The sequence below is a fragment of the Euprymna scolopes genome, chromosome 16 (genome assembly GCF_053919585.1).
Source record: "Euprymna scolopes isolate OS-2025 chromosome 16, ASM5391958v1, whole genome shotgun sequence".
NCBI lineage: Eukaryota > Metazoa > Mollusca > Cephalopoda > Sepiida > Sepiolidae > Euprymna > Euprymna scolopes.
Window position 1 is genome coordinate 122,741,732 of NC_136497.1, and position 16,403 is coordinate 122,758,134.

General features: G+C 30.3%; 1 protein-coding gene, 1 long non-coding RNA gene and 1 other non-coding gene across 48 annotated transcripts in view; 1 reads left to right on the forward strand and 2 right to left on the reverse strand.

Annotated features, from left to right (window-relative positions):
- LOC145296067 (tyrosine-protein phosphatase Lar-like) overlaps positions 1 to 16,403 on the forward strand; it is a 1,305,806-nt gene that overhangs the window by 989,623 nt on the left and 299,780 nt on the right. For all 46 annotated transcript variants that reach the window (XM_080142138.1, XM_080142152.1, XM_080142158.1 and 43 more), the window contains one exon: positions 6,590 to 6,859. In XM_080142138.1, the coding sequence (XP_079998264.1) occupies positions 6,590 to 6,859 (270 nt within the window). The remainder of the gene's footprint in view (positions 1 to 6,589; positions 6,860 to 16,403) is intronic.
- LOC145296073 (uncharacterized) overlaps positions 1 to 16,403 on the reverse strand; it is a 132,141-nt gene that overhangs the window by 109,469 nt on the left and 6,269 nt on the right. The gene's annotated exons all lie outside the window — the stretch shown is intronic.
- On the reverse strand, positions 11,701 to 11,773 carry Trnar-acg (transfer RNA arginine (anticodon ACG)). The gene has a single exon. It is a non-coding gene; the product is annotated as a tRNA-Arg (tRNA).

The following is a 16,403-nucleotide window of genomic DNA, read 5'->3' on the forward strand; positions in this document are numbered from 1 at the left end:
GAAATTTTGGTACTTTTGCCAAATATGGACTGTGCTATTTTTTAGATAGGATTTTCAAGTTAAATTAAATTTTTACGGTATCTTTTGCTTTTTAAATTGTTAGGTGAAAGTAGAGAATAGTTTCAGAACGCCTATTCTCATGTAAAGAATGGGTTTCTATTAGGTGTATTTCTATGAATATTTTGTTTAATTTTTGATATTTGAGTAATTATTGAGACTCTACAGACGGCTGTCTCATGCTGACCATTTTTTTTTTTGTTTTAAGTTAAGACTCGGTACTACTTGTGTTTCAAACTAAACACGTTAAAATAAGTTGAAACGCAAAAAAAAAAAACTTATCCAGGTAGGTAAGTTGGTAAATTATCTTGCCTTTGGTAACATTTATTTATATATTTGTTTTTTTTTTTTAACCATTTTCTCCTTTTGTTGTCTATACTGCAAAATGTCCTATTTCAACACAGTCTGTATTCTGCAAAAGTATCGAAATTTTAATGAATGATTCTTTGCTAATATTTGTTTGATCTGTTTATGTAGAAAATATATTTCTACACTTTATTATTGTTGTAAATAAATTGTTATGACATTATAGTATAATTATGGATAGATACAGTTCCATGTTTTATTGAAAAGAAAATCAACTGTGATCACTTTTATTATTCCTTGGCATTAATTATGTTATTTTTTTTTTCACTGTTGTCTCAAAATGACTGTAGTTTAATGATTATTTTTTGTTGATGCATATATTTCTAATCAAAATGATTTGTTTTATTTATTTACTTAGCAGCAGAGTCAACCATTTTCCAACATTTTACTTATCACAATCAAATAATAATCCCCCAACCACACACACACACACACACACACACACACACACACACACATCTTAATAACAAGCCCAAACATACAAGCAGACATACAGCATTCCTTATGATGTGGCAATTGTTTGCAGTTACATTCGTTAACTAAAATCATCATCATCATCATCACCATTTTAACGTCTGTTTAATGTGCTGGCATGAGTTGGACAGATGTTTTTAGAAATTGACCCCTAAATTGACCTATCTCTAGCTAGATATTTATTTAACCATCTTTTATTCAAATCCATCCTCATCATGTTTTCCTTGGCCTAATACTAATATATATATAGTCATCCACATACAGTACTGTTTCGCTGTTTCACAGCTCATCAGTGCGGCTAGACAGGCAACTACCTCAAGCCAGGATTGAAATCCAACCGTCTGTACGACAGTCAAGGCATATTTATAATCACTACGCTATTGGCGGCTGCTGCATGAGTCATGAGTTTAACAATGTTTTGACATCGTCCGAACTACCTCTGCTCGATTTGTTTACACAAAGAGCATCGCTTGTACGCTAATGGTAATTCGTGTATCACTTCGCAATATTCTCAACTCAAGATAAGGAGTATTATAGTCATCCACATACAGTACTGTTTCGCTGTATCACAACTCATCAGTGCGGCTAGACAGAGAGACAGAGATTTTTGAATGTGAAAGGGTAGATAATTATTTACATAATCAATCACGGTTGCAACTCACACAAACTGCCGCACACTGGATGTCCTTGACGTGAGTTTTGCCCTCATTTGGACTCATCATGTAACATATTTAGATTCGTGGATTGAAAACTGAGTGACATACTGTGATTAAATTATTCATACATCTATAACATTATTTATATGGGTGTATGGGTCCTTTTCTGATGTTATGGCAAGATTATGTGTCTGTGTAGTAGGCTAATATTGCTATGCCTTTTTGAAAACCAATATCACTATGTGTCTTTGGTAGACCAACGTCACTGTCTCTTTGGTAGATGAATATTATTATGTCTTTTTAGTAGACCAATATTTCTGTGTCTCTTTGCTAGACCAATATTAGTATGCCTTTTTAGTAGACCAATATTATTATGTGTCTATTTGGTAGACTAATATTACTATGCCTTTTTTTAAAACTAATATCACTATGTGTCTTTGGTAGACTAATTCAAATCCATCGCCATCACTTTTTTTATACTAATTTATATATAATAACTGGTGTGTTAACATCCTTATGGCGTTATGTTTCTATTTGGTAGACCAATATTACTATATCTTATTGGTAGACCAATATTACTATATCTTGTTGGTAGATTAATATTACTGTGTCTTTTTGATAGACCAATATTACTAAATGTGTTTAGTAAACCAATATTACCATGTGTCTCTAATAGACCAATATTACTATGTTTTTTTGGTAGATTTATATTACACACAACTCTTCCACATTAAAACACACAATAAAACTCATTAATTCGATAAATTATATTTTTACTTGTAATCATTTTTTTACCGGAATCATTTTTCGTAATTTTTGGAATCTATACCAATTTCGACATGGCACATAAATACTGTTTTTACCTTAAATGCGTTTGTTTTAAATTCCATTATATTGCACAAACACCTATTTTTGTTTTTTTTACATGCGCCATTTTGTAAATTATCTAACCTATAAGAAATCAAATTCCTTTTCCTTCTACTTGATATTTTCTGACATCGAGAACACAAACATTATATAGAGGATAACCAACCTACAATTGTTCTTTACTGAGAGACCCCTGTGAAAGTGTGGTGTTTCAGTAGCATAATGAAATTTCAAACAAACAAATTTCAGGTGAAAATACTATCATGTTCTTATGTGCCATGTCAAAATTAGTATAATTTCTAAAAATTACGAAAAATCCTGTAAAAAATGATCACAAGGAAAAGCGAATTTTATTGAATTATAGGATTGTAAAATCTAGGGGAGGTAACTGCAATATATAATTTTGACTTATCTCCCTTACATTCCTTGACAGTTTCAAAATAGAAAATGTCCGACCGGTAGTATTTATGATTTTTTTTATTTATTTATTTATTTATTTATTTTTTTTTTTGGTAAAAAAATAAATCTAGCACATCGTCGACTGTATCATTTTTCGTAAGTTTTGGAATTTATACTAATTTCGATTTGACATGTAAGTTCATAATAGTGTTTATACCTAAAATGCATTTGTTTGAAATCCCATCATACTAAAGAAGAAGTAGAAGCACTAAACGAACAGTACTTTTGTATGCTTAAATGGTCCCCCATCTAGTACAGATTAATCCCAGCAACACTTAACTTTGGTGATCGCTCAAGAACCGGTGCGTTAACATCATCATGACGCTTAATTTCTTTTTAATGTTTTAGCCGAGTTATCTCCCTGGAACTCTTCATTCATTAAGTATAGCCTTTGTATTGTACTGCAAGTATTTACATAGCATATGAATAAAACCAATATTATCGGAACACGTTACACTCAGCACTCACACGTATTAAAGTTTTACACAAAAAACATTTGTATTTGCCCTGCGTTACCCGGGTAGTGGACTTAGAAAAAAAAATAATTCAAAATATAGTCATGTTTAAATTTTTTTTTTTTTTTTTTTTTTTTTTTAAATAGGGCTTTAAGAATTATTTTAGTTTTCCTCTGATTTTATAATTAATTTAAATGAATATTTGATTAATAGTAAATAGATTTAATGTATATTTATCAAGGTTACGCTTAGACGAGAAACACATAAAAACACAAAATTTTGTCTGATATTTTAATTGATCAAAAGGTATGACTTGATAATTGGAATGAAAGGTTAAAATTTTCGCTTTAGCTTTTAATTTAAAATATTTTTTTTAAAATTTGTATTACTTATGTTAGTCTCGAATAAGGCAAATTGACACTAAAACATCAGGGGTTACTGTAGATTAGAAATCATGCCTACAGAGACACTCTAAGGAGGGAGTTGAGCAGCAAGATGTCTGTTCACATTACATTTAAACTTCTGAATGTCAGTACAGTCAGGGAAGCAGGAAACAGGAAGGGAATTCCAAAGTCTAGCAGTTTTAGGGAAATCTTTCAGAGTAGAAGGTTTGCCAGTACTGGGGGACTGAATGTGTGGGATTTTTCTGCTTGTTGTGTTAGTTGGGGGAATTTACATGCCAGAAGTTCGTTGGAGCACATTCCATTAAAATATTTGTAAAACAAGCACAGGGATGCAAGACTATGGCGATGGGACAGGGGTTGGAGCTTGGTTGACAGTGCAGAAGCTAATCAACTGGAGACTCTTGGACGCTGCCTGATAGAGAGGTAAACCAGTGGTTGATGCACTGGTTCATATGTGATAATATTCCATGCAGGGAATTCATGAAAAAATAAATTCAGTTACTAAAATTACTGATTTTGTTTTGTGAAAATAAGTTTCTAACAATAATTGTGAAAAGATGGAGAAAGTTCAGGGAACTTCAGCTATTATTAACCAACTGAGTGTTGTTGCTGCTACTGCTGCTGTTGTTGTTGAGCAGGAGGAGGAGGAGGAGGAGGAGGAGGAGGAGCGCGCAAATCTTCATAGTCTCCAAAACAAAAGGATGCCTTGAGCATTATTCATGATGTGTGATGATGCATAGGCATGAAATTTTGTCAGCGAGGGTTGAGGGTATGTGTTGCATGGAGAGAAGTGATGTGAGAGGCATACAATGGCTGTGTAATTTGATTCTTAAAGAAGCTCGGTTCTATTTCACCGAGCCTAACACCAAATTAGGTCCGGACAATATAAGGAGATGTGCGCACAACAGAACCCTGTGTTGGTTTGGTCACAGGGAACGAATTAACGGGAACTCTTCGGTAAGTAGATGTAGAACAAGCAGGTCCAGTTGGTCGAGGAAAACATGGGAATAAGTGATAAGGAAGGATTTGAGAGAAAATATGATAAAGACTTGGTCAGAGATAGGTTAGTTTAGAAGTTATTTTCTAAAAAGCTATCTAACATGTAAAACTGACGTTATGTTGGAGGAGGAGGAGAAGGAGGATGATGATGAGGATGATGATTTTATTCATTTATTTATTTTATTCATGGGAAGTAGTCACACAGGCCGTCATTAAAGATTTCTCTTTGAAAGCAACCTGTGGTGTTCCCTGGAGTCTGAGTGACAACAAGTTTATTATTATTATTATTATTATTATTATTATTATTATTGGAAATGATTTATTCCATTGACTTCTTTAGTTCTTGTTAGCTGCTTACATTAAGTGGCTTCATGCCTTGTTTGGAGCGATTTCCATTAAAAAAAAATTTATGACTTTGAAAAAGTTTGCAACTGAAATAGTCGCTTCTTTGTTATTGTCACAGTACCATTTGTTTTGGTTTTCGGTTCAACTGGCTGTTTCCACATCCTGAACCATAACTGATCCATGCACAATCGTCCTGAGCATCTCAGAGGAGTGCTACCATGAGGAGTCTTATGATGAAACAAGGAGTGCAGAATCACCAACGACAGCTTTAAAGGGGATAGTGACCCCCCCCCCAACTCCTAAAGAAGGATCCCTTAGAGATTTGTCATCACTTCCATTGTCTTCCCCAGAAATATTTACATATGAATGCACTTTTAATTTTTCTGTAGATTCACTGTCATTTTTTATTATAGGGAACGCACACACTCATATATGTTAACATTTATGAGGAGAAATAAATGAACTGTCTCTATTTAAAGGCAAAGTGTGGAAGCACACACAAACACACATACATATATAGAGCTATAAGTAAAGTGAAGTAGTTCGCCATAGACAAGGGTAACCCAAAGGTTCCCTTTTCATTGGCTACTACATTGAGATGTAGGGGAAGCTGCCATTATTTTTCTATTGATTATCTTTGATCCATTATGTTTATCCCTTGATGCATTTGGAAATTGTAAGAACAAAAATTCATGTATGGCCACATCAGGAATGCACACATACACACGCACGCACACACACACACGCACACACACACACACACACACACACACACACACACACACACACACACACACACACACACACACACACACACACAGTTCGGTTCATAACAAAAGAATTTCCAAAACTACCTGGTAAATGTGCTCGGTGTACCAAGTGCAAGAGATATATTAACAATTGCACTTAAATGGATGGTAAGAGTGTTAAAAAGATCTCTAGGTTGTAATCTCTGAAAAAAATATCTGGCATCGAGTAAGATGCCCATTCCCCAGTCAAGTCAAAAAGATTAAAAAAAAAAAAAAATAATAATACACATACACATGCGTATGTGTGTGTATATATGTATATATATATGCGCATATATATATGTGTATATGTACATATATACATGTATGTATGCATGCATATATATGTATATACAAACACACACGCACATATATATATATACAAACACATACATATATATACACAAATACACATATATATACACACACACACATATATATATATATATATACAAACACACACACATATATATATACACATGCACAAACACACACACACACACACACATATATATATATATATATATATATATATATATATATATATATATACACACACAATCACCTTACTTTATATTTCAGAAGGAAGAACAAAGCAACGATTATATGTTTGGGTTTTAATCTCTGTCGAGTTCCGTATGCTCGTGGTTTCTTTGTAAAGGTTTAACTTGTCACGATGAAGATTGGATGTCATACTAAACTCTGTCCATATGTTTCAGTGCGCCGTGTGCCGCCACATTTCTCTATGGCACCCGAAAATGTGGAAGTTCAACCTGGGGCCGATGTCAACCTTACATGTGTGGCAGTCGGCTCTCCGATGCCACAGGTCAGGTGGAGACAAGGTGCCCGCGAACTCACTGACGAAAATGAAATCCCCATTGGTCGGAACGTTTTGGAACTCAAGAATGTCTTAGAGACCAAAAACTATACATGTGTAGCCTCCTCGGATTTGGGGATTATTGAAGAAATTGCTACAGTAAGAGTCACCGGTAAGTACTCTATTTTTTTTTTTTTTTGGTTTTGTTTTTGTTTCGTATTAGATTTATCTTCTTGCATTGGAATCTTAGAAATTTAAAGAATTATTACGTTCATTTTATTTTATTTATTTATTTTTTTCATAATGGTGGCATTTGTACGTGGAAAACAATGGTCATTATTTTTCTCTTCAAAATACCGTTCTGTGTTGTTTTTTTTTTTTTTTTGTGTCCTTTCCATCCTATTTCAGAAAGTGTTAAAATTTTGTGGCACTGGTCATATAACAGTGTGTTCATCCTTTGTCGTTATTTTCAGTTGATTCTACATTTATGATTTTTATTTTAAGGTAATTATTAAAAAAAAAAAAAATGTTATTAACAGTGGTCTGGGCTGGACTACATATTTTAAAAATAAATTCTAAATTTATATAAACCCTAGCTGTACGACCCGGCGTTGCCTGGGATACAGTGAAATCATTCTAGTTTTTAATTTTTATAGGTTTACCCATTTTACTACTTAAGGCAGACAACTCCAGAGTTACCTCTTTTTTCCTCATTTTTATTTTTAGGTGATTATTTCAAAATGTTATATATTCTAAGTCGTCTGGTCTGGTATAATTTAAAAAAAAATCCATTGATTTATATATAAAAAAAGAAAACTATCTCTACATACCTGGCACTGCATGTTATGCAGTGATATTATTTTAGTTTAAATTTTTATTGGTGCAACCTTTTTTTTTACAACTTAGGTAGGCAAATCCGGAGTTATTTCCCCTTTTATTGATTTTTTTTTTTTTTTTAGTTGATGATATCAAAATGTAACATATAAGTTTTCCGAGCTGGTTTACATAATTTAAAAATACATTCTAGATTTGCAGAAAAAATTAGCTGCACTTATCTGGCACTGCTTTCAATGCAATGACATTGTTTCATTTTTAATTTTCATTGGTTTATTAAAACTTAAGATCGACAACTATTATAGTCTTGAATTTAAAATATGAGTTACTCCCAATTTTGCTAGTTTTTATTTTTAGACGATTATTTTAAACTGTTACATTATTTACCAGTTATCTGGGCTGGACTACAGAATTTCAAAATGGACCCTATATCTATATAAAAAGACTATCTTTACCTATCCGGTGTTGCTTGGAATTCAGTGAAATTTTAGTTTTTAATTTTTGTTGGTTTATTCTTTTTAAAACTTAAGGTAGACAACTACCATATTGTTCAATTTTAAGTATGAGTTACTTCCCCTGTTGCTGATTTTCATTTATAGGTAATTTTTAACAATAAAAAAAATTATAAAAAATTAGCTTTATCTATTCGGCATTGACCGGCATATAATGAAGATCTTATAGTTTTTAAATTTTATCTGTTAGCTTTTTTTTTTTAAACTTAAGGTAGACAACTCTTTCAATTTAAAGCATGAGTTATTCCCCTTGATCAATTATGATTATTATTAGGTGATAATTTTAAAATGTTTCATATTGGCAGTTGTCTGGGTTTTATAATGTAATTTGTAAAGTAAATTAGAACAGAGTATCTTATTATATTGCAAATATTATGGTATAACAATAATAAATCTTGGCCTTTTTGGCCTGGAGCAAAGTGTAAATTTCTGTTCTGATACTACACTTCACATTTTCTGACCTTGATCAGTGAACTAAAAATCCTTCTAGACTGAGGCAATTTTTATTTTTGTTCCTATTCAGAGTGCCCGTTTTGGGGAGTTGGATTTTCCTCACATTAAAAACCGACCTCATGTCTAACTTTGCCCTTGTGGGGAGGCAAGTAAACAAACAAACAAAAAAAAATTGTTTAGTTAAAAGCAAAGTTTGCTTTTAAGCTTTAATGTATACACACGACTTGTTGGACATGGAGGGGTGTGTGTGTGTGTGTGTGTGTGTGTGTGTGTGTGTGTGTGTGTGTGTGTGTGTGTGTGTGTGATTTTTATCCAAAGTAAACCTCCCACACATTCTTTATAAATCTCTAAATATTTAACTATGGATTTGTTTTTCCTGATAACCGTAAAAACACGTGTCAAATGTGCATATATTTTCGCAAATGTCAAAACGCACCTGTGGTGGGGATGATCTAGATTTTAGCTTTACTGGTAGTTAAAAATCAATAAATATTATTATTTCTTTTTTTTTTTTTTTTTTTGTCGTTACTACAAGCAGTAGAAGATTTTGTTTTAAACAAAAACAACAACATTGATTGAGATTGTCGGACTGACTTCCTCAGATTTTTCAATTTTGACTCATTTAAAAATGATTTTTCAATTTTGACTCATTTAAAAATGATTTTTCAATTTTGACTCATTTAAAAATGATTTTTCAATTTTGACTTATTTAAAAATGTTTTTCAATTTTGACTCATTTAAAAATGTTTTTCAATTTTGACTCATTTAAAAATGTTTTTCAATTTTGACTCATTTAAAAATGTGTCAAAATTGAAAAATCATTACACATTTTGTTTATCTTATGTAACTATTTTAACTGGCTAAAGATCCATTTAAAAGTTCAATAATTTGAAGTCAGTCGTGCTGCTCTACGACTTTTAGTTTAAAAGAGATTGGGTTTGAAAATATGGAAACCCACAGACGGGCAGACAGATGGACATAGTGAGGTTTATAAATTAAATTTTATGGCAAATCTGATAAATTGATGAGACTAGGTTGTAACTAATCTCTCCTTTACGAAAGCGTCAAACACACAAGACACATCTGATTTGAACTTTACACAATACTCGTCAACAAGATTAAATGTATATTTTGCTGTATTCACAAAGGGGTTCGACCCTTCCAATTAATACCAGCAAAAGTCCAACGTGAACAAGTTTCTGATGAGCCGTTCCACTTAAGTTAACAAATTTACCGAACTTCCATTACTATCGATTACTATATTGTCCTTTTGACTACTCTACACTCTTTAACCCTTATCCTTGAGTGGCCTATCGGCCTTGATAAGTGGTGACGCCTATGTAAAAAAAAAAAAAAATGTAGAAATCAAAGAAAAATCTTTAAAATGACATAAAAAAAATTGTATATTATTTGGTGTTCTAAATTCTTTAAATAACTTTGCAAAATCATATTTTCAATGATGTGACCAAACTTTTCTATATAAAAGAATAAATTTCAATGCCATGCGATAGAGCAGCACTATCTCTGAGACCGACTTTTTAATTGGAGTCGACTGTTAACTCATAATCGACATACCTCTAAAACAAATGGCACAATTTACAACTCTTTCTTCAATCCAATCATATTTGATAGAAATAATCTAGGCCTGACTTGTCCACCAAGTTTCAGCCATAAATGTCCAACAGTGTTCATACAATGCTGTATTTTCAATTGTATACGAAATGCCATAAGTTAAAATAGTTTTATCCATTAAAAGTAAAAATACATATCTGCCCATTGTTATCACCTCTTAACCAATATCTTCATAACTCGATTACATTTCAAGATGGTATTTGCTTTTAAAAAAGATTTCATTAAAATTAGTTTTTTATGTAAAGATTTTATTTCATGGAATAAATTTAACATTAAAAGAAGGCTATGTAACTTTGCTAAAAATAATTTCAAATAATTTTAAATTTGAAAATCCAAAAAAAAAAGTATCTTGACCCAAATATTCTGAAGACAACTTGGCTATCTTATAAATATTTTTAAACAATTGCATAATCAAATTATTATGCATTAATAGTGTGTATGACTAGCCACAAGAGAAAAAAAATGGAAAAATGATCATCAGTTATTTTTATATTTTTATGCGTGTGTGACCGTAACGTTCGTCTGCTCATTGTTATCTCCCCTTGATCAATACATTTTTGCACCATTTTGGAAGATGGTGTTTGCTTTTAAATGAAAAGATTTAATTAAAATTTTTATTGAGAGATTTATTTTTAGGGCATAAATTTACATTAAAGAAAGGCTATTTAACTTTGATAAAATAATTTTTACAAAGAAAAAAAAATTATATTGATATTCAAAAAATAATTTGTCTGATTGGTTTTTAATGTGGGGAAAATCCATCTTCCTAAAAAGGGGCATTCTGGAAAGGAACAAAAATAAAAATTGCTTCAATCTAGAAGGATTTCTCCTCTCACTGATCGAGGTCAGAATAGGTGAAGTGTAATATCAGAACAGATACTACACTTTGAGATATCAAATCTTTTATTCAGGTTAAAAATACAGTATAAATTTAACACAAACAAAAAATGTAGGCAGAAGGTCAACTCAAAAAAGGGGGAAGACTGGGTGTCATTGGTCATCCTTGTTACTCTAGAATTAAACAAAAGATTCTCTTAGCTAGTATCTTCTTTTACCATAATACCACATTCACGTTTTCGGACTTGGGGACGTCCTATTTAGAACCTAATCGTTTAAAACATTTTTATTAGCGTATAAAAGACAAAAAAGATAATAATACTACACTTTGATCCTAGCCAAAAAGGCCAAGGATGTCAGCACAAAGCAAAGTTATATACTTAGTTTTTATGTTGCAATTGCTAACATATTACTGCGTTATTACTTAAAACATGTACTTGGAAGATTTGATGAATCAGTGATATCCACTATTAAATGTAAAAAAAATGGACTGCAATTACTTCCCCTGATTTCATGCTGTTTATTTAAATACTAGCAGCTGCGCATCGGCACACACAACGCCAAGTCAAACAAACTCAACATCAAGTAAACTCAACATCGTCTTCCTATCAACGCTTACCCTGTGAACTCGGAGTATGGGAAATCCCCATATGTACAAAACCAAATCACTGAAAAAACAAAAATGATCTAAATAAGGGTAAGGATAATGAGAAAACGTTGGCTAAAATGATGGTTAAAATTATTACGAACTTGCCAGGATTCGAACCTGGAATCTTCTGATCCGTAGTCAGACGCGTTATCCATTGCGCCACAAGTCCTGTCCGTATGCCGAAAGATGTCACCGCGATTGTATACAGACAGTGCTAAATTCTGTTGACATGGGCAGGTAACTTTTGGGGCAGGTAACGTTTTCGACAGTTGCGCAAAACGGCCCAAAAACCTTTATTTCGGGCTTTTTGTGTGACTTGGCGTTGTTCGTTATGAACCATATATAGATAAGGACAATTTAGGGACTCCCACCTTTCAGAGAAAAAAAAGAATTTTTCAATTCAGTGCATCCGTTCAAAAGTCTTATTGGTATATATATATAAACACATAAATAAATAAACATTTAGAATTTTATTTATAGTATAGATAAACTTGAAATTTGTTTCAAAAACAATGTTCATTAATAATTAATTTTTCTATTTTATCGTTTTTTGTAATTTTTGGATATGCTACTAAATTGGACATGACAGTTAAATAGATAGCATTGGTTTTATTTGAAATTCAATATTTTGATTTACGAATTTCGCTCTTTATAGCTAAGAAGGAACAAAAAAATTTATCAATTACTTGTATATTTTGAAAATGATTCCCAAATTCGACATAACAGTTAAGTAGATACCATTGGTTTTACTTAAAATTCAATATTTCGATTTTCGAATTTCGCTCTTAGAATGAAGAAATTCTCCCCTAAAAATGTTATCAATTACTTTTCTTGTTTGAAAATACTGTTTAAAAAAAGTAAAAATTAAATGTCATTTAAATTACTCGTATTATCTTTGAGATTGATTGGTTGATTGTAAGAAACATATTTGCCAACATTTCTGTGTATATTTGATTTGACTATTTCTAAAAAAAATAAAATAATAATAATAAAAACTTAATGTTACTTTTTTTGCAATATCTTTAAATATTTAAATATAGTGCTAAATTTATAAATATCTAAAAATATAACTTTATCCTCTGGACAACTGCTGCAAAATTTTAACTATTTTTTTTATTCAATAAAGAACTAAGTATTGCAATGAAATCATTTATGTGCAAGTTAGTTTTCTTACTATGAATCCAGTAGAAACGCATACTTTATTGTTTCGTTGGATCTAAAGATATATCTTTTTAGACCGAAAGAAAAATAAATTTTATAACAAATTTTTATCATTATACAAATTTATTAATACATACCCACTAGTGACGATTCTAATATTTTTCCCAATTCCGATACAATTACTGATTCTCTTCTAAATTTCCAATTCCAGTACAATTATTGATTCTTTTTAAATTTCTAAATATAGAGTTGACTTTTGGGTAGGGGATGGGGGTGGATTACTGCAAAAACCCATATAATATGTGCATATAATTTCGCAAACCTGAAGTAGGAGTGATATATATATATATACATTTTAGTTTTTTGATAGTTTAAAAATGAATAAATACTTATCATTTCATTATTAATGCAGTGCATGGAAAATTAAGTTTTAAACAATAACAAAGAAATAAAAACAAATTAAAATAATCGTTTTTGGCATCAGAAAATAGATTTTTTTTTTTCGCGATTTTGATACCGATTTCAATATTTTAAAAAGTTCCGATTTTTTTTTTTTTATTCCCAATTCCGATTTTAATTAAAGGTCCCAATACTAATGCCTTCCCTTAATGGAGTCTCAATAAATATAATAAAGTAAACACAATTAGTATAAATAGTTTAACTTGAAAAGTTAATTTTATTAACTTGATAGCATCTTTGATTATAATAAAATTTGGCTGATTCTTTTCTTTCCCTTATATATATATATAGATGTTGTTTATTTGTTTTTGTTTTTGCGATACGTTTTGAATGAAGTCAATTATTTATTCGAAAGTGCATTTTTACCTAAATGCTAGTTGGGAATAATTTTCCCTTTTACCAATTTGGGGGGCAGCATATATATTATTTTTAAAATATATTTTAAAAACAATATATACACATATACATATATATATATATATATGTGTGTATGTTTCATTAAATAACATAAGCAATTCCAGCGTATATATTCCTTACTAGCAAGCTTTCTAATTTCGAAAACTTTTAGTAGACAACATGTCTATTCTTATACATAGCACTAACAAGCAAAACCTTCAAATACCAGTAATTAAATCAAATAAACCAAATATTACAAAATAAATTTCAATAACACAGCGATGTTATTCTTAAACTCTTTTAAAAATGACATAGAATATTTGATATAGCATGTGTGAGTATATAATATAGCATGTATTATATATATATATGTGTATATATATATATATATATATGTATATATATAAAAGGTGTGAATTACTTAAAAAGAAAACACTTCTATAAATATCATAAAATCTGTTCTGTTAATTATCCCTGATGATGATTGAGCATTCCACTTTTGAATATAAGCGTTGTTGCCTGAAAAGGTCTCTCGTTACTAAATACTAGAAGACTGAAACATGCTCATGACTGTGTAGCAACACATTACTGCTTATGTAAAAACAAATTGAAAACATATATAGTCATCCACATACAGTACTGTTTCGCTGTTTCACAGCTCTCTCTCTCTCTCTCTCTCTCTCTCTATATATATATATATATATATATATATATATATATAGAGAGAGAGAGAGAGAGAGAGAGAGAGAATAAGTTAAGAGGATAAAGGTTAAAGTTACATAGGCACTTTATTACATTATCAAGTCAGTAAGAGTTACAAAAAGGGGAAATGGGAAGAAACCACTTTAGGTGATGGCATTTTGAAGCTAAATGCTTCTTGTCAGAAGAGGAGAAAGCGCCGGCATTATACAAATGTAAAGTTAAAAAGACAACATCGACTTTGAGAAAATGGAAATATTTTTTGAGATTAGAATTGGAAAAAAAGTTTATTATTTATATATATATATATATATATATATATATATATATATATATATATATATATATATATATATACTCTGCTCGCTCACTCAGGTTTTCTATTATTCACACTGGGGAAGATCAAAGGATCAGTCGAAAATTATGTGCTTTTTTTTTTTTTTTTTTTCCAAAAGACTTTTTGTATTCCTACACGTCAACACACAGGAAATAAATACAGAAAAGATATAAACATTTATATATTTTTCGTATTGATTTTTTATTCATACATATTCAAATATATATATACACATATATAGCAAAAATGGTAATTAGTAAAAACCTGAAGAAAGTGCTCAATACTATTGCAGAACAAATATATATATTTTTTATTACTGTTTTATCTACTTAGTTATACATGTTTCGGTTACCGAATCGTATCATCGACCCAGTAACTTCATGAGACTTTACAGAAATGGTTATTAGAAGAAGCATAAAGAGAAAAAAAAAAAAAAGTGGGTGGATGGGAGAATTTCAAATCTAATTCTACAATAGTTAAGTTTTAAGATTTAATAAATATTGGAAAGTGGTAAGGGGTGAGGGGGAGTTTAAAATATTCAACTAGATACGGATAGGAATAGAATGAGGGAGGAGAGAGAGAAAAGAAGGGCGTAAGAAGGATAAAACTATATATATATATATATTGAAACCTAGTCATTTTTTTATAATAGGCTCACTTTTTAATCTTTTCTCTTTATTTTATTCTTTTGTAAGAATTAGGAAAGAAATTAGCAAAATTTGATATTAGCAAAGATGCTACCAATTAATAAATATAATATATCCATAAAATAAACATTACTTTCGTAGCGCATATCTGAGAGATAAAAAGGAGTCACATTTGATAGTAACTTTGACTTAAATTTATGCGAAATTATATTTTCGTTCATGTAATTTGGATTCCAATTTTGTATTCAATCTTCCCCACCATTAAAATAAAGAAACAATTAAATTGAACAAAAGTTCCCAAATAATAGGTCTTGTTTTCACTCCTGCAAATTTTATATGCGTGTGTGACCATCGTGTTCGTTTGTTCATTGTTATCTCCCCTTGATCAGTATAGGTATCTTCATTCCTACGCTATGTTGAAAGATGGTGTTTGCTGGGAAAGAAGAGTTGATTAAAATTAAAATTTTATTTTCCTTTTTCAGGTCATAAATTTGAATAATAATCTTCCTTTGATGAAAGGGAGATTATCTTACTTTACTGAAAATCATTTAAAATAATTTTAAATTTGAAAATTTTAAAAAATGAATCAATTGTATTTTCTGAAGACAACTTAGTTATCTTTTTAAAATTTAGTTTTTTAATTAGATAATTATATTATGTATATTGTTAGCTTCACTTAATTCGAAAAAAAAATATTTTTATGTTTTGAAAATGATAATCCTAAAATCTAAAACTAATTAAAATTATTTCTTTTTAAAATATCTTTTATTTAAATATTTTGTTGAAAAACAAATAATCTATGTAAAAAAAAAAAAAAAAAAAAAAAATGATAAAATTGAATTCAAAGCTAAACTTTGGATATGGTAGCTTATTTAATATATCAAAACAACAATCATCATTAATAAATATATGACATTTTTTTAATTATACTCTCCAGCCATTATGTCTTTATATTGGCTGTGTCAAGAATTTGTCCAAATTTGTTATGACTTTTTGGAATTTTCTGTTATTTCATTTTATTTTATTTTTGCTTGGGTTGCAACAGTTTATTATAATTACAGGAATTTACATTTTTTTTTTTTTAATCAAAATATTTCATT